This window comes from Narcine bancroftii, chromosome 2 (assembly GCF_036971445.1).
Source record: "Narcine bancroftii isolate sNarBan1 chromosome 2, sNarBan1.hap1, whole genome shotgun sequence".
Classification (NCBI taxonomy): Eukaryota; Metazoa; Chordata; class Chondrichthyes; order Torpediniformes; family Narcinidae; genus Narcine; species Narcine bancroftii.
The window spans coordinates 114247901-114264952 of record NC_091470.1 but is presented as its reverse complement, the minus strand read 5'-3'; the positions used below and the strand labels follow the sequence as shown (position 1 = coordinate 114264952).

Sequence of the window (17052 nt, the reverse complement as noted above, 5' to 3'; positions counted from 1 at the left end):
TTGAATATTCCCTTTCAACCTGGCCATCCGTAGATGCTGCCTGACTTACTGAATTTGTAATCAGCAATTCACTTCATGGAGAAATGCAGACTAGTGTTACATGTCAGGGCCAATAAAGCTTGATTTCTGGAGAATTAATTTGTCCATCAACCAACATATTAGGAATCACTGCTAATTGAATTTCAAGCCATGAAATATATCTTAAGGGGAATTATTTTCACTTCTCTGTGACAGCATTTCTGTCAAGATCACAATTATTTGCCACATTCTTGAATCACTTGTAATTCTTTCGATGAATGTGTTCTTGCATATTAAGGTGGACACCAATGTTGCGACTGCACTGGGACAGTCTGGTTAAAGGCTCAACTAAATTTGGAACAGATGGGATGCTGTCTGGTGCCATGGCCTTTACGATAGACAGTGCTCTTGGCCTTTTTGAAATCAAGGGGTGATTGTGAGCGATGTCGGGGACTGGAGCAGCCATTCTCAATGGGGAGGCCGATGGCACATTTAAGTAACTGCACGTGACAGAATCTTTCTGCTTTTTATGCAGTCGGTAGAAATATGGAAGAAACAAAAACCTGACTGCTTCACGGGGAGGGGCGATTGCACTTTTAAGTAACCGCACATGACAGAATCTTTCTGATTTTTATGCAGTCGGTAGAAGTACAGAAGAAACCAAAACTTGACTGCTTCACGGGGAAGGGGGACCCATAAACTTTGATCAGAATCCGGGGGCAGAGACAAAGGTTGAGAATGGCTGTTCTGGAGGTGTGAGTTGATGTGTCACTTAACACTGAGTTTGAGTAACTATGTCATTGAATCTTTGTGTGTGTGTGGATGCCTACCTGAAGTCAGAAGTGAGTGATTATATCATTGCCTAGAGGTGTGTGTGTCTGTGTCTATACATCAGTATCTGTGGATTTGAGTGTGTGCTTCAAATTCTGGGTGAGAATGATTGTGTCACTGTCTCAGGGTGTGTCACTACCTTTATGAAGGTTCCTGCCTCTGAGTATGAATGAGCTTATCACTATCTCTCTGAGTGTGTCTGTGACTGAGAGTGAGTTAGTGTTCAGCTGTCTCTGGGTGTGTCAGAGTCTGAGTGTTAGTGTGGGTGTGAGTGTGTTACAATTTCTGTATGTGTGTGTCAATATTTGGTGTGTATGTGTCAGGGTCTGGATGTGTGAGTGTATGACTTTGTCAGTGACTGGATGTGTGTGTGTCAGGGTATGTGAGTGCGCCAGTAACTGGGAGTGTGAGTTTGTCAATGTCAGGGAATGTGAGTATGTCAGCGCCCGAGTGTGTGTGACTGGGTAATAGTATGTGTAATAGTGTGCCAGGGTGTGTGAGTGTGTCAGCAGTGAGTGTGTTGGAGTGAGTGTGCCAGGGGGTGAGTGGGTCAGACAGTGTGTCAGGAGTGAGTGGGTCAGGGGGTGACTGTGTCCAGAGTGAGTGTGCCAGGGGGTGAGTGGGGCAGGGGTGAGAAGGTCAGAGAGAGAGTGTCAGGGGTGATTGTGTCAGGAGTGAGTGTTCCAGGGGGCGATTGGGTCAGAGAGAGTGTCAGGGGTGAATGAGTCAGGGGGTGAGTGTGTAAGGAGTGAGTGGGTCAGGGGACAAGTGGGTCAGGGGTGAGTAGGTTAGAGAGTGTGTCAGGGGTGAATGTGTTGGAGTGAGTGTATCCAGAGTGACTGTGCCAGGGGGTAAGTTAGTCAGAGAGAGTGTGTCAGGGGTGATTATCTCAGGAGTGAGTGTGCCAGGGGTGAGTAGGTCAGAGAGTGTGTCAGGGGTGTGTGTCAGGGGGTGAGGATGTTGGAAGTGAGTATGCTGGGGGTGAGTAGGTCAGAGAGAGTGTGTCGGGGTGAGGGTGTTGGAAGTGAGTATGCTGGGGGTGAGTAGGTCAGAGAGAGTTTGTCAGGGTGAGTGTGTCAGGTGAGTGGGTCAAGGGGTGAGTGTGTCAGGAGTGAGTGGGTCAGGGGTGAGTTTGTCCAGAGTGAGTGTGTCAGGGGTGAGATTGTCCAGAGTGAGTGTTCCAGGGGGTGAGTGGGTCTGGGTGAGTGTGTCCAGAGTGAGTGTGGCAGGGGGTGAGTGTGTCAGGAGTAAGTGGGTCAGGGGTGACTGAGTGGGTCAGGGGTGAGTAGATCAGAGAGAGTATGTCAGGGGGTGAGTTTGTCCAAAGTGAGTGTGTCAGGAGTGAGTGGGTTCAGGGAGTGAGTGTGTCCAGAGTGAGTGTGTCTGGAGTAAGTGTGCCAGGGGGTGAGTGGGTCAGGGGTGAGTAGGTCAGACAGTGTGTCAAGGATTAGTGTGTTAAGAGAGAGTGGGTCAGGGGGTGAGTGGGTCCAGAGTGAGTGTGTCAGGAGTGAGTGGGTTCAGGGGGTGAGTGTGTCCAGAGTGAGTGTGTCTGGAGTAAGTGTGCTAGGGGGTGAGTGGGTCAGGGGTGAGTTAGTCAGACAGTGTGTCAGGGGGTGAGTTTGTCTAGAGTGAGTATGTCAGGTGTGGTGAGTTCAGGGGGTGAGTGTGTCCAGAGCGAGTGTGTCTGAAGTAAATGTGCCAGGGGTGAGTTGGTCAGATGGTGTGTGTCAGGGATTAGTGTGTCAAGAGTGAGTGGGTCGGATGAGTGTGTCCAGAGTTAGTGTGTCAGGGGGTGAGTAGGTCAGAGAGAGTGTCAGGGATGAGTGTGTCAGGAGTAAGTGTATCAGGAGTGGGTCAGGGGGTGAGTGTGTCCAGAGTGAGTGTGCCAGGGGGTGAGTGGGTCAGGGGTTGATTGGGTCAGAGAGCGCCTGTCAAGGGTGATTGTGTCAGGAGGAGTGTGTCAGGAGTGAGTTGGTCAGACAGAGTGTGTCAGGAATGAGTGTGTCAGGAACGAGTGCGTCAGGAGTGAGTGTTTCAGGGGTGAGTGTGTCCAGAATGAGTGTGTCAGGGGTTGAGTGGGTCAGGGATGAGTAGGTCAGAGTGTGTGTGTGTGTCAGGGGTGATTATGTCAGGAGTGAGTGTCCCAGGAGGTGATTGGGTCAGAGAGAGTGTGCTGGGGGTGAGTGTGTCAGGGGTGAGTAGGTCAGAGAGAGTGTGTCAGGTGAGTGGGTCAGGAATGAGTGTGCCAGGAGTGAATGGGTGAGGGGTGAGTTTGTCCAGAGTCTGTGTGTCAGGGGTGAGTGTGTCTGGAGTGAGTGTGCCAGGAGTTGAGTGGCTCAAGGATGAGTAGGTCAGAGTGTGTGTGTCAGGGGTGATTGTGTCAGGAGTGAGTGTCCCAGGAGGTGATTGGGTCAGAGAGAGTGTGCTGGGGGTGAGTGTGTCAGGGGTGAGTAGGTCAGAGAGAGTGTGTCAGGGTGGGTGTGTCAGGTGAGTGGGTCAGGGATGAGTGTGTCAGGAGTGAATGGGTCAGGGGTGAGTTTGTCCAGAGTCTGTGTCAGGGGTGAGTGGGTCAGGGATGAGTGGGTCAGAGTGTGTGTGTGTCAGGGTGATTGTGTCAGGAGTGAGTGTACCAGGGGGTGGGTGTGTCAGGTGAGTGGGTCAGGGGTGAGTGTGTCAGGAGTGAATGGGTCAGGGGTGAGTTTGTCCAGAGTCTGTGTCAGGGGTGAGTGTGTCTGGAGTGAGTGTGCCTGGGGGTGAGTGGGTCAGGGGTGAGTTGGTCAGACAAAGTGTGTCTGGAATGAGTGTGTCAGGAGTGAGTGGGTCAGGGGGTTGAGTGTGTCCAGAATGACTGTGCCAGGGGGTGAGTGGGTCAGGGATGAATGGGTCAGAGTGTGTGTGTCAGGGGTGATTGTGTCAGGAATGAGTGTGCCAGGGGGTAATTGGGTCAGAGAGAGTATGTCAGGGGTGAGTGTGTCAGGTGAGTGGGTCAGGGGGTGAGTGTGCCAGGAGTGTGTGGGTTCAGGGGCGAGTGTGTCTGGAGTATGTGTGCCTGGCGGTGAGTGGGTCAGGAGTGAGTGGGTCAGGCGGTTGAGGGTGTCCAGTATGAGTGTGTCAGGGGGTGAGTGGGTCAGAGTGTGTGTGTCAGGGGCGATTGTGTCAGGAGTGAGTGTGCCAGGGGGTGATTGGGTCAGTGGTGAGTGGGTCAGGGGTGAGGTTGTCCAGAGTGTGTGTGACAGGGGTCGAGTGAGTCAGAGAGTGTGAGTCGGATGAGTGGGTGTGTCAGGAGGAAGTGTGAGTAAATGTGACTGACAGCAATTGTCAGAGGAAGTGGGCGGATCGGTCTGGCGTGGACGCCCTCTCCTGATTGGCCTGTGTACCGGAAGGGGCGAACCGGCGCCGGTGTAGATTGGCCACCGCGACTGCCGCTCACGGGCTGGGCCGCGGAGACGAGGCGATGGCCGCCACTCTGCCCCGCGGCTGGGAGCTGAAGCGCGACCCCGACAGCGGGTGGCCCTACTACATCGACCACAACACCGGCACCACGACGTGGGCCGACCCGCGACTGCCGAAGGTGCGACCGCCCGGGGGGCGAGGAGAGGGGGAGGGGAGCATGGATGAGGGAAAGGAGGGAGGTGGATGAGGGAACGGAGGGAGGGGGGATGAGGGAACGGAGGGAGGGGGATGAGGGGAGGGAGGGAGGGGAGGGAGGGAGGGGAGGGAGGGAGGGGGGATGAGGGGAGGGAGGGAGGGAGGGGGGAGGGGGGAGGGAGGGAGGGGGGAGGGGGGGAGGAGGGGGGAGGGAGGGAGGGGGGAGGGGGGGAGGAGGGGAGGGGGGGAGGAGGGGAGGGGGGAGGAGGGGAGGGGGGAGGAGGGGAGGGGGGAGGAGGGGAGGGGGGAGGAGGGGAGGGGGGAGGAGGGGAGGGGGGAGGAGGGGAGGGGGGAGGAGGGGAGGGGGGAGGAGGGGAGGGGGGAGGAGGGGAGGGGGGAGGAATGAGAAGGAGTGAGGGAGGGAAGGTTAAGGGGATGGGGGAGTGATGGGGAGGGATGAAGGGGAGGGGAGGCGGGATGAGGGGATGGAGAATGAGGGGACAGGGAGGGAGTGGAGGAGGGTGAGGTGAAGAGGGGAGTGGAATTGGAATGGGCTGAGGAGAGAGTATGATGGAGGGTTAAGGAGAGTAATGGGGGGGCAGTGGACATGTGGTTTGAAGATGGGGCATTCACCTCTTTTGCTGATAACGATCATTTCCTGCTAATATTCATCGTACAATGTACAGCGGCATGGAAATACAATATTTTTCATTAAATTTCTGTATGGAGAGAAATAAATATTTAAGATAATTAGACGAAACTAGTCAGAGGAGTGAAAAATTTTTAAGAAGTGGTGTTTGAATTGTGCAGAGAGGCCTTTTTGATGTATTAAAGGCAGAACCCCCCCTGTTCTGTTGGCTATCTTTATTGGGGAAGAGTGTCAGGGAATGTGGAAATGGAGTTCAGTACACTTTAGCCTGGTCAATCTGAACATGTGGGTCAAATCATGGGGCAGAGCAATTCTGGTCACAGTGACAGGGAAGTCATTGTTCCTTGTGAAGGTTAGCAGTAGGTCAATGCTCTTGTTTTTTTCTGAAAATGAGGCTTGTGTTCTTTTCAAAAATCTCAACAATTCAAAAACTTTTATTTGGAAATGTTTTGATATTTACATTGAAATACAAAGGAGTGAAATTGAAAGGAGTGAACATAGGTTTTATTCACCTGCTCTATAACTATTACATTAAAACCCTTGGTCTCTTGCACATTTGGGGATTGTTAGATGCTGGATAAATGAAGTTTCTGGTCGCTTGAGATTGTGTGTTGCGTGGACTTGTGAACTAACCACAAAGTGCACCAATTTTAGGATTTTGGATTTTTAACCTGTTTATTTTTCTTTTTTTTGCTGGTTGCTTGAGGCTTGAATTCCAGATACTGGGCACTTTACTGTATATTTCACACCTTTACGCAGGAGGGGAAGTCATCTGTGTTCTTTTTGTTTTGTGTTTTATTTGATCTGATCTATGTTGCCCCCACTGGATGTCTACATCTTGCTGTACCAGACCCAGTAAGTGAGCTCACATTGATATTCCCCATCAGTGATTTTCATTGAAGCTCAACTTTCCCTATTGCTGCAGGTTTCATGATTTAAAATGTGACAAACTTGGTTAATAAACCAAATATAACCATTTTTATTCAGCACTTTAATATTTTTATGTTGAATGCAAAAATAAGAATGAAAAATAATGGATTTTCAGTGAACATTATTATTTTGATTTGGCCAGTCATATGTTGCATGTTTGTTTCTGTACTGACGACTTTGTCAGGGTACAAACAATTATTTTTTTTATTCCAATAGCTGATGGGTTCACATTTCAGTCAATAAAAACACAAGAATGCTGTCGGAACTCAGCCGGTCTCGCAAGGTCCATATGAACCTTCTCTTGTTGATGCAAGACCTATTGAGTTCTGACAGCATTATTTTTATTACAATCACTACATCTGCAGACTTTCGTGTTTCACTCACATTTCAGACAGTACAAATTGTTCATAATATCAGACAATGTTAGAAGTCAAAGCATTAGTACGCTTCTTGTAAGTATCCTGTAATTTAAAGGGGGCACGGATAGTGTAGCAGTTAGCACAATGCTATTACAGGACAGTGACTTGCACTGGGGTTTGAATCTCGTGCTGTCTATCAGGAGTTTGTATGTTCTTCCCATGACTGCGTGAATTTCCTATGGGTCCTTCAGTTTCCTTCCAAAATGAATAGGGGTTGTAGGTCATTCAGCTGTAATTGAGTAGAAGGGCTCATGGGCTGAAAAGGGCCTGTTACTGTGCTCTATGTCTAATGTTTAAAAAAAAATTAAATTTAATAGGTTCACACTGATCTCTTTCCTGAACATAACTTTCCCGTGCTAATCCTGTATCCCTTCATTCCCTTAATTCATAAAAATCTATTGATCTCTGTCTTAAATTTATACCATGACCATCTTGAGACCTGTAGTTCATGAACACTCCAGTGCAAGAAATATTTTTGTATTTTTCATCAATGGTTGATGCATACTTTGCAGCTGTGACTCCTGGTTCTCGAGGACATCTTGAGGGCATCTATTTCAATGAGATCCTCCTCAATTTAAGTTCAGGCTTTTTTTGCTTCATTGTTTCTCAAATAATACACTGCCTTTACTTGATTGGTGAATTAGTTATGCTCACTGTTGTAGTAAATGCATCCTTCTGTAGGTTGGGTGACGTCAAGATCAAGATTCCTCTCATTATCTTGTGCACTAAAACCTATTTTCCTTTTCCTTATAAATGCAGAGCTCTGTATTTGACTTGGTGCTTGTTATTTTAGGAAATGCCATACCCAGGGTTTCCTTCCAATTACTGGTATCCCCCCGGACATCAACCTAATCCATATCCGAGCAACTATTCTCAAATGGTGGACCATCAAATGCCCCCACAAGTAAGTGCTGTTTTTCATTCTTTAAAACTGTGAAGTAATTTTGAGTAACGCAAAAAAAAACCTATAGGTGCTGGAATTGTGAGCAAATGAGCTGATGGAGGGACTGAGTGGGTCAATCTGCATCCATGGGCCGAAATGGTCAACATTTTGGGCCGGGACCCTACATTGAAACTAAAATAGCAAGAGGAGTGATAACTGAAGGAAGAGAGGCCAAACAGTGAAAGGGTTTTGAAGAGAAGGTGGGATCTTTGGGTCTAAGGTTTTCACCCCTCACTTCCATCCAGTCCAATCCACTGCACTTGTTCCATTATTTATTAGAAGTAATAATGGATTCAGAAAAAGGGTCTCTGAGGAGCAGAAGGAATAGATTCAGGGACACAGCCTGACCCACTGACTTCCTCCAGCAACTCATTGTTGAGTTGCAGTTGGAATTAATACAGTAAATCCCTGATATCCGGCACCTACATGGGTTGCAGATGCCAGATATGCACATTTTTCAGTTGCCTGAGACACAATCTTACAATGCCTAACTTGTACGTCACCATTAAAGATAAACAGTTTAAAAGACAAGGGACAGTGCAAAATATAAAGAAATTTGGGAGAGAAAAAAAATCAGTATCTGTAGTCCTTAAATATGTAGAGTTCACTTAATCAGGTAATTCCCGTAACTTACAAAATTTAAATTCAACCCTGGTCGCTGGCACTGTAACAGCGTTGCACTAACCACTACGCTTACTGTGCCGCTGTCATAATTAACCACAACCTCCGCCCCCACGTTTCCAGATAAAGCCTAACTAATATACTAAGAAAGATAAAGGCCTTTACTAGACAGAGATAGGGAGACACTTGGAAGAGTCACCTGAGTGGTAAGAGGCATTGGCTGGCTCTTAATTTTAATTTTTTTTTTAAGTTTAGACATACATCACAGCAACAGGCCCCTCTGGCCCACGAACCTGTGACACCTAATGGTGTGTGTGTGTGTGTGTGTGTGTGTGTGTGTGTGTGTGTGTGTGTGTGTGTGTGTGTGTGTGTGTGTGTGTGTGTGTGTGTATCCGACTGCTTTTACTCATCAATGACAAGCTGAACTTGCTCTCTGCATCATTCAGCATCCACACTGCTGACTCTCTCCATCATCTCATTGCTTCCTCACCACTGCAACTCTTATGTTTCTCTAGTTTTGCTGTTCACGTGGAGTATGGTGTGGCTTTGGGTTACTGAGAAGTTCATCAGATTAGGCAAGATCTGGCCCAGAACCATGTCAGAGCAGTGCCTGCATCATGCTGAGTCCAGAATGTGAAAGTTTCTTTTTTTTTTAAAGTGGTAACTTTGTGCAGAAGGGGGGGATGAGCTGAGAAAAAGAAGTGACTCATGCGACCTTTGTTCTGCTGCATTTTCTTGATGATTCATTCTTGAGTCAAATTGGCCAGCCTATTACAATCAGTCTGCATGACAGTTGCCACCATCGTGAGCAATGCGACCAAACGATAGCATAGAAACACAAGAACTGGAGCTGCTGCGATCTTGAGCAGTGAGGAGCTGGAGTTCAAGTAGCATCCATGGATAGAAATGGCCAATGTGTGCCTCCTCATCCTTCACTTCAACTTATCTAAGCACTTTTCCCCACTGGCATCAAATCCTTTTCCCTGCTGACGCCTCTCCTGCTTTATAAACTGAGAAAAATCCTCAAATTATGCTCACAATCCATTTTCATGATCAGATTTCAGGAACTAAGGTTTAATCTTCAAACTATTGAGCTAACCCCACCTTTCCCCCAATATCTCGACACTTTCAGTTTGCAAAGTCACCTTCCCTTTCCTGCCTTTCAAATTCCTTTCGCTGATCATTTCCAACCAGGTGGGCTGGTGAGACATGGTGCCTTACTGCTTCTGCTCTGATTTCAAGCTCGTCCTCTGAGCTCACAAAGGGCAGTGTTTGTCATTTGTAAGATGCTGTGTGGATGCATTAATAGGCTGAAACTCGGCGATGTCACAGCAACAGTTGTTTCTAAAGTGTAGAATGTAGTAACTGGGAATGGTTATTTTCCTTTACTGTCTTGATAAATGTATTCCTGTGAATTGACACCCTCTTGTACAGTGGTCTGGGTGATGATGCTTCTGCTTGAATGTATAATCTGTAAACTGTACTTTCGCATTTCAGGCCGTAGTCAATAGTGTGTTTTCCTCTGGACGAGCTTCATCACCACGGCCTATTCCGGGGAACTCCTGGTATCCTCCAGGGCCAAGTGAAAACATACGGGGTGATCCAATCACAAGTGAGAGTCACCAACAGCAGCCCTACTGCCAACATCCTCAGCACCAGCAGCTCCCGACGCAGCAAGCAGGGCTGCCGAGGCCTCCGTCCAATGGGGATGCCTCCTCTGCGCAGTGGGCCCACTCACAGACTGGCCCGCCCGGTCAGGCTCTGCTGTCGAGGTCGCAGACACCTGCTCATCAGCCCTACCCCCCGGCTCAAGGACAACGAGTGAGTGTTGAGATCGGCGGATGTTTGGCAGAGAGAAGTGGATAGATTAGGAGAATGGACAAAGAGGTGACAGGTGAAACAAAATGTTGGAAAGTGTACAGTCATGCACTTTGGTGGAAGAAAGACTATTATTTAGATGGGGGAAAATTCAAAATTCCGAGGTGCAAAGTGACTTGGGAGTCCTCGTGCAGGACACCCTAAAGCAGTGGTTCTCAACCTTTTTCTTTCCACTCACATCCCATTTCAAGTAATCGCTATGCCATCGGTGCTCTGTGATTAGTAAGGGACTGTTTAAGGTGGGATGTGAGTGGGAAGGAAAGGTTGAGAATCACTGCTCTAGACCCAATTGTTACTGAAATATTGTGCTTGAGAAATATCGTCATTGGCCCATTTCCTTTGGAGTTCTGAAACCATGCACAGAACGGGTCAATGAGGGACGATTAAAACAGTGATTTTCAAACTTTTTCTTTCCATCCACATACCACCTTAAGCAATCCCACAGAGCACCGATGACATAGGGATTACTTCAAGTGGTATGTAGTGGAAAGAAAAAGGTGGAGAACCTCTGACCTAAAGGTTGATCTAAAACTACCTCAATGAAGGGCTCAAGCCCAAAACGTTGGTTATGTATCTTTATATAAAGGACACTTTGACCTGTTGAGTTTTTCCAGCATTGCATTTTTACTTTGACCACAGAGTCTGCAGACTTCTTTGTTTTACTTCTAAAGGTTGACCTGGAAGTTGAGTAGGTGGTGAAAAAGGCGAATGTAATGTTGGCATTCATTTATAGGGGGATAGCATACAAGAGCAGGGATGTAACGTTGAGACACTATAAAGCACTGGTGAAACCTCACGGAGAGCTGTGTACAGTTTTGGGTGCATTATTTGCAAAAGGACGCGCTGCCATTGAAGAGGGTTCAGAGAAGTTTTACTAGAATGATACCAGGAATGAAAGGAACAATTGTTGGCTCTTGGTCTGTACTTGTTAGAGTACAGAAGAATGAGGGGGGGGGAGGCATTTTGAAAGGACTGAACAGAATAGATGTGGCAAGGATGTTTTCCATGGTAGGGGATTCTCAGCCAAGAGGGCATATTTTCAGGATAATTTAAAACAGGTGTGGAAAAATGTCTTTAGCCAGAGGGTTGTGAGTCTGTGGAACAGTTGCCACAGGTGCTGTGGAAGTAAGGACGTTGGGAATATTTAAGGCAGAGATTGACAGGTATTTGATTAGTCATGGTATCGAGGGTTATGAGGAGAAAGTTGGAGTGGGGTTGAGTGGGAGAATGGATCAATTCATGATTAGAATGAGCAGACTCGATGGGCCTACTTCTGTAATATGACCTGTGGGCATGGGGTAATGGGTGCAGGTGATGGTTAGACTGCTGAGCAATATTGCAGCATACAATATGAGTCTTTCTGTGAAAATCCCAGCTCTGCTGGTGCTAGAAATCTGCAACAAAATCAACTACTGGAAAAACTCGGCAGGTCAGGGTGGTCCAACCCTTTAGGCTGTAGACCACATGCAAAAACAATGTAAGGATTTATGGGCCAAAAAATATTAAACCCTGCATCTTTCAACCACTGTTGGCTCCGTTAACAGGCTGTTTAAAACCTGGTCAGAGCTGATGCCAGTTGGACTGGGCGGTTGAACCCCGCAAGGGGGAGGTTCACTGATACTTCGCCTCCTGCGTGAGGATGCTGAGACTTCACTATCTGCAGGTCCACCATCAGTAGTGGGGCCATTACAGTAGCATATCACCATTTTTATGGGTCACTTAAAAATGGGCGATGGGCTCCAGTTGGCCCAAGACTAATTTAGCCACACCTGATCTACATCATCTTGGCCCTGGAAGACCCTTCTTCAGATGTAGGAAAGAGGATCTTGAAATGTTAACTCTGTTCTTCCCCACTCCCTGCTGACACTGTCCATCCTTCTGAGTGTTGCAGCAGATTGAGCAGAATCAGTGGGAGAAAAAGCACAGTTCACACTTCAGGCTCGATGAAGGGTTTTGGTCCAATTGTCGACCATTCTTTTTCTTCCAGTGTGGCTCGACTTGCTGAGATCCTACTGTAGATTACACTGGTCAACAATTTTTTTCAAAAGGTTTGCTTCCTGAAAAAAGTTTGGGGATTATGATAGACAATGTCAAACTGAACACAAAGATAATTTCAGATTAGCTGCATCACGTTGGAAGTTGGAGAAACATTAAATTAACTTCGATTGAATTTAGCCTGTTTAATCACATAATGATGTTGACACGTTGCGTGAGTTCAACTAACTTAAGAGTGTTTTTCTGCTAATTTTTGTTTGTACTCAACATCTGATGCCTCTTGTGTCCAACAATAGTCGGCCAACATTGATGTAATTCAGTTGCCCTGATACCACTTTTCAATGGTTGCAATGTCCTGGTGAAACCTTTCACCATGTTCATCACTGACTGCACCAAGATCAGCAGGGAAGTCCAAGTGCAAATGCAGAAAATTAATTTTCAACGACATGTTGAAGTTCATGGCTTTGTATGCTTGAGGTAGACTTAAAATCACAAAAATATGTATATCTAAAAAAAAGTACGTGATAGGAAACTTTTAAGTTGATTTTCGTGATCAGCAGCCCAAAATCCATGAAATACACCCAAAAGTGTTCAGGAGGAAAAATCTTTGTTGTCCAATGTTCATATTCATGTTCAGTTTCAGATTCTGGTATCTGCAGTCTCCTGTGTGTCTCTAGTTATTGATGTTGTTGAGCTTTGAACTTGTGAATTTCTCATGAAATAGGAGCTGTATGATCAACAGCCCCCATACCCAGTGACGACATCTCAATACCACTTCGGAAGCCCGGGTTCTGCTTCACAGCAGGCTCTGTATCCTCCTCAACATCAACCTGCACCTGGCCCACAGTCACAACCCTGGCAGCCCTCAATGCCAGCGTCGGCTCTTTCAGCAGCAGGAGTGCCATCCCACGACCCATGGCGCCAAGTCCGAGTACCAGGGCTGCAGTCATCTGTGGAGCAGTTCAACCATCCAATGTCAGCTTTTGGGGGCAACATTGTTTCTGGACCAACAGCCAGCTGGCAGAGACTCAATCCATCGCCATCTGTATATGAGCAAAAAGTAAGTAAATGCATAGCCTTTTAGAGACATGACTTTTAGTGAATTGTATACAGGGAGACATTTGAATCACTAATATTTATTTATTTACTTTATAAATAAAATAGTTGTCCTGCGTATCTTTGGTTTGAATGTGTGTTACGTCTGGTTGTGTGTCTGCGTGTTGTTCACCGAGAACCAGTGATTCAAATGTCTCCCTCGGTGATTGTCGGGTTGTACTGATTAAAAGAAAATAATTCACCATGGAATTGAAAAAATTGGGTAAGATGATAACATACTCAGCATCCTTTGAAAATGGGGGGGAATTTCTCAATACGTACAGAATCCTGTGATTTTCTTCATATCCTTAGTTGTAAATGTGAACTTCTTCCCACCAGTGTGATAGAAGAAATTTGGTTCAAGTCAGAATCACATGGATGAATCTGAAAGTGAAAAGCAGGTGGACTTTACTTGATCAAGGAATGGCATTGTGCTGAGTTCATTCTCCCAGTTTGCTCTGATATTATTTTTGAATGCAGGAATAGGTTATTTAGGTCTTTGTGCCTGAATTTCATTTGACCACGGCCGACTTTTACATCAAATTTGTTCTCCAGTAACCTTACACCATTAATGCCAAATCCCTTTATATCCACTTGTCCTTTTAATATCTTAACGTGGAGAGCCTTTGTTGCTCTTTGGTAGAGAAGATTTTCTTCTTGTCTTGGTTCTGAATGGCCAGCCCTTTATTTGTGACTGTGGACCCTTGTTCCTATTGTACTCAAATCATTTGCCTTCCTAATTGTTTTACTTCCCAGTATCTTCAGTGGGTTTTTTTGTGCAAGTCTATCTTGGTTCATCCAATCATTGTCTTTCACCATCTTAAAAACATACCATGTGCTTCAATTTTTTGATTTCTTCTGTTTTAAATTCCACTTACTAAGTCATCATCTGTTCATTTAACCTTTCTCTTTATCCCTGAAATCTCCCCGCACTCCCCTTAACCTTCACTGGGACCTGACTCTTAATTGATATAAAGTGTGGAAATAGCTGGAGAATTACACCTCTCATGACCTGTTTATTCTCGTTTTGTTTTCTACACCATTAACAATCTAAGTTCATGCCAGTGTATTATGCCAGTGTGCACTTTAATTTTGCTTAATAATCTTGCATGGCAACTTGTCAATAACTTTTGAAATCCAAATATAGAAACAGCATGCACTGGTTCCACCCTTGGGTGTTTCATTTGGTGCAGCCTTGATAGATTTGACAAACATTTATTTCCCTTTCACAAATCCCTTTGGACTTTGCTTGATATCCTATAGCATTTCTTCATTTTCGCATTTGCCCTGCTTCTGAACCCATTCCAAGCTCTATTTTAAAATAGCAGGGGGTAGATTTGGTGGCGGTGGGGAGGGGGTTCTGTGGGAACCACTTGAGAATCTGTGTAATTTTAGAAGATTCAAAGTGCGTCACTCTCAACCCCTTGAGGTGCAGATGATCACGTCCTGAGGATTTCTTGACTTTTAACCATGTAACCATTTTTTGATCCCATTAACTTTTCCCATCTTATTTTCTTTTACTATTGGTTATTGCTCTCAGCTTATTTATTCTAGATCTGCTGTCCCTTGCTTGTTGTGGGGGTTATTTCTATCCCCTCCCTGAAGTCGTGCAAAAAAATTTTTGTCCTTTCTCTACAATCCTGAGGGTGCTTAATAATGAAGGTAGAAAGGATATTTCCTCTTATGAGAGAATAGATGTTTCAGATGTGAGGTGATTTTTTTTTCTCACTACTAGTTGAGTATATTTGGAAATTCTCTCTTTATAGGCCAGTGGAAGTAGAGTTTTTGAATATATTTAAAGCTGGTTGTTATACGCTTGATAAACAAGAGGGTTAATGAGAATGGAGTAAATACACAGAAATGCTGGAGGAATTCAGCCAGACTTGCAGCATCTGTTGGAGATAAAGATATATAACTGACGTTTCACGCCTGAGTTGCCAGATTGAAACCGCCTGCAAATTGGAGGAATAACATTTCATCTTCCATCTGGGCACCCTCAAACCAGTTGGCATTAACATCGACCTCCGATTTCCATTAAACCTCCCCTCGCACCCCTCATCATCTTCGTCCTCTCTCTTTTACCCTGTCTTTCACAGAGCCAAAATCAATTGTCACTGTTCCTTTTATCATGTCCGATAGATATCTTTTGTCTGTTGGTCTGGACTCCTCCCCCTCCCATTCTTCCCCCTTCCTTTCCCCAGCCTTTAATTCAGACACATCTATTTTCACTCACACCTTGAGGAAGGGCTCAGGCCTGAAATGTCGGTAATATATCTTGACCTCCTCTGGTCTCTGAGACTAGCTGAGTTCCTCCAGTATCTCTCTATGCTTTACTCCAATCATAACATTTGTAGACTTCCACGTTTTATTCCGTAGGCAGGAATGGAGGTTCACATGTAATCAGATTAACAATGATTTCATTAAATGACAGAGCAAGCTCAAAGGCCAGAATGACCAGACCTCACCATTCTGATGACGATGCAAAGAGAGTCTGCGCATGTTTTTTTTGTGAGGTGCTTTTATTTTTTATGATTCCAGGATAATCTGTGCATTGGGGCATTTTCACAATTGGATTAAAGATGACATTTCTCATATTCCACTTATTTAAAAAAAATTTCTTCCGTTATCAGCAACTAACTTATTAATGACAACCCCAGCTGCAAAATAGAATTCCCAAAGTGCCAGTTAAAAATAACTCAATTTAAGAACTAATTTGTATTTACAATAAAACCCCTGGTATCCAGAATTCAAGCAACCGGCAAAATAAAATCGAGGAAAATAAATGTTAAAAGAAATAAATAAATAACAATAAAATAATAGATAAAAGATACCCAAGTTTAAAATTGTAAAAGTAAATGTTCTCTGAATTAAAACTTAAACATTTGGTGAAGATGGAAGTAAATATTCAGCCAGAGGAGTCGCTTGGTCGTACTTTGCTCATAGCAGCTGTTTAAATAAAGTTGTGTGAAACAGCAGTGGCGTCGCCCAGGATGAAGAGCTGGTTGATGCTACTCACCGTTGGGATGACTCTCTTAAAGTGTCTCCTCATCCCTACTTAGTAAGAGTAGCCCTGTGTCGGTTAATTATCAATAATATTATCGTTAGCCTTTCGGGTGGCTCTAGGCTGGGAGAGGAACCTGCAGATGTAGTAACAGTTAAATATTTTCAAAGAATGTGACTGAAAATTTTTTTAAAATGCTTTAAGGTTTATATATTTGTGCAAATTGAGTTTGCTCAGTGTAGTACTTTTGTTTTGGGTCTTTTAAAATGTTTATTCATAATTCAGGTGTATTAGTTATACATTGAAAAAGTAAATCTCAAGCAACCAGAAAAATGCACTTATCTGCCATCTACCAATCCCCATAGATGCCAGGTACCAGGGGTTTTACTGTATTCAGGTTTTGCGAATGGGCTGTCTGTGTTTAAAAGTGCTCTTGCTCTTTTAGGACATTCCATATTCCTTAAATCACCAAGAACCTCGCCTGGACAACACAAACTTCACAGGGAATGAACAGCAGCCCACAAGCTACCTCCCTGCCCGAACCCCAGAGCAGCTGCCAGGCACCTCCCAAGTCCCACGGATGGAGTACAGTGCTCCTCCTACTGTGTACAAGGCCCGTACTGAGAACAAGGGTGCTGCAGAAAAACCTGCAGCTGCAACAAACAACGGAGTGGAGCAGGCCGAGGTTCCCGTGCACCCTGGCCAAGTGAAAGTTGAGCAAGTCTTGAACAATGTGCAGCAGCTGGAAGCGGAGGTGAACCAGTTTGATGGAAAGAGAGGAGACAAGACTTATCGCTTACTGGAGGAGCTTCTGACCAAAGAGCTCCTGGAGGTGGATTCAGTCGAAACGAATGGTCAAGAACATATTCGGCAGGTCCGCAAAGAAGCTGTTCACAAGATTCAAGGTGTGCTGGAGAAGTTGGAGAGGATTGCAAGGTAAAAGTTGAAGTCAACGGAAGGAAAGTTCACCAATCACTGTTGGGAGTGAAAAGTTCAAATGACTACAACACTGCTTCACATCAGGAGAACTGGACTGAAGAACAAGTGCAATGTGTCCCTTGTTGCTAATAAACTGTTAACCTGA

At 45.5% G+C, this 17052-nt stretch overlaps 1 protein-coding gene and 1 long non-coding RNA gene across 7 annotated transcripts in view; one reads left to right on the top strand and one right to left on the bottom strand.

Moving 5' to 3' along the window:
* Positions 1-9815, bottom strand: part of LOC138754173 (uncharacterized) — a 26786-nt gene extending 16971 nt beyond the window's left edge. For all 5 annotated transcript variants that reach the window (XR_011351590.1, XR_011351588.1, XR_011351589.1 and 2 more), the window contains exons 1-2: positions 8715-9815; positions 5071-5156 (exon numbers count right to left, since the gene is read on the bottom strand). This is a non-coding gene — a long non-coding RNA (uncharacterized lncRNA). The remainder of the gene's footprint in view (positions 1-5070; positions 5157-8714) is intronic.
* LOC138754172 (BAG family molecular chaperone regulator 4-like) lies at positions 4235-17052 on the top strand. Of its 2 annotated transcripts, XM_069918052.1 has the most exons (5): positions 4235-4420; positions 7229-7339; positions 9497-9820; positions 12597-12932; positions 16414-17052. In XM_069918052.1, exons 1-5 carry the CDS (start codon positions 4304-4306, stop codon positions 16906-16908), a joined length of 1383 nt encoding a protein of 460 aa, XP_069774153.1. In that variant the 5' UTR covers positions 4235-4303; the 3' UTR covers positions 16909-17052. The 2 variants fall into 2 exon arrangements, with proteins under 2 accessions (XP_069774153.1, XP_069774154.1); XM_069918053.1 differs by lacking the exons at positions 4235-4420; positions 7229-7339 and adding an exon at positions 9275-9373.

Bases quoted from the DNA above. Each gene is read 5' to 3' on its own strand.
- LOC138754172 (XM_069918052.1), top strand. From the start codon at position 4,304: ATGGCCGCCACTCTGCCCCGCGGCTGGGAGCTGAAGCGCGACCCCGAC. The intron at 4,421-7,228 runs GTGCGACCGCCC...TTGTTATTTTAG, and splicing joins CCGACCCGCGACTGCCGAAG to GAAATGCCATACCCAGGGTT. The intron at 12,933-16,413 runs GTAAGTAAATGC...TTGCTCTTTTAG, and splicing joins CATCTGTATATGAGCAAAAA to GACATTCCATATTCCTTAAA.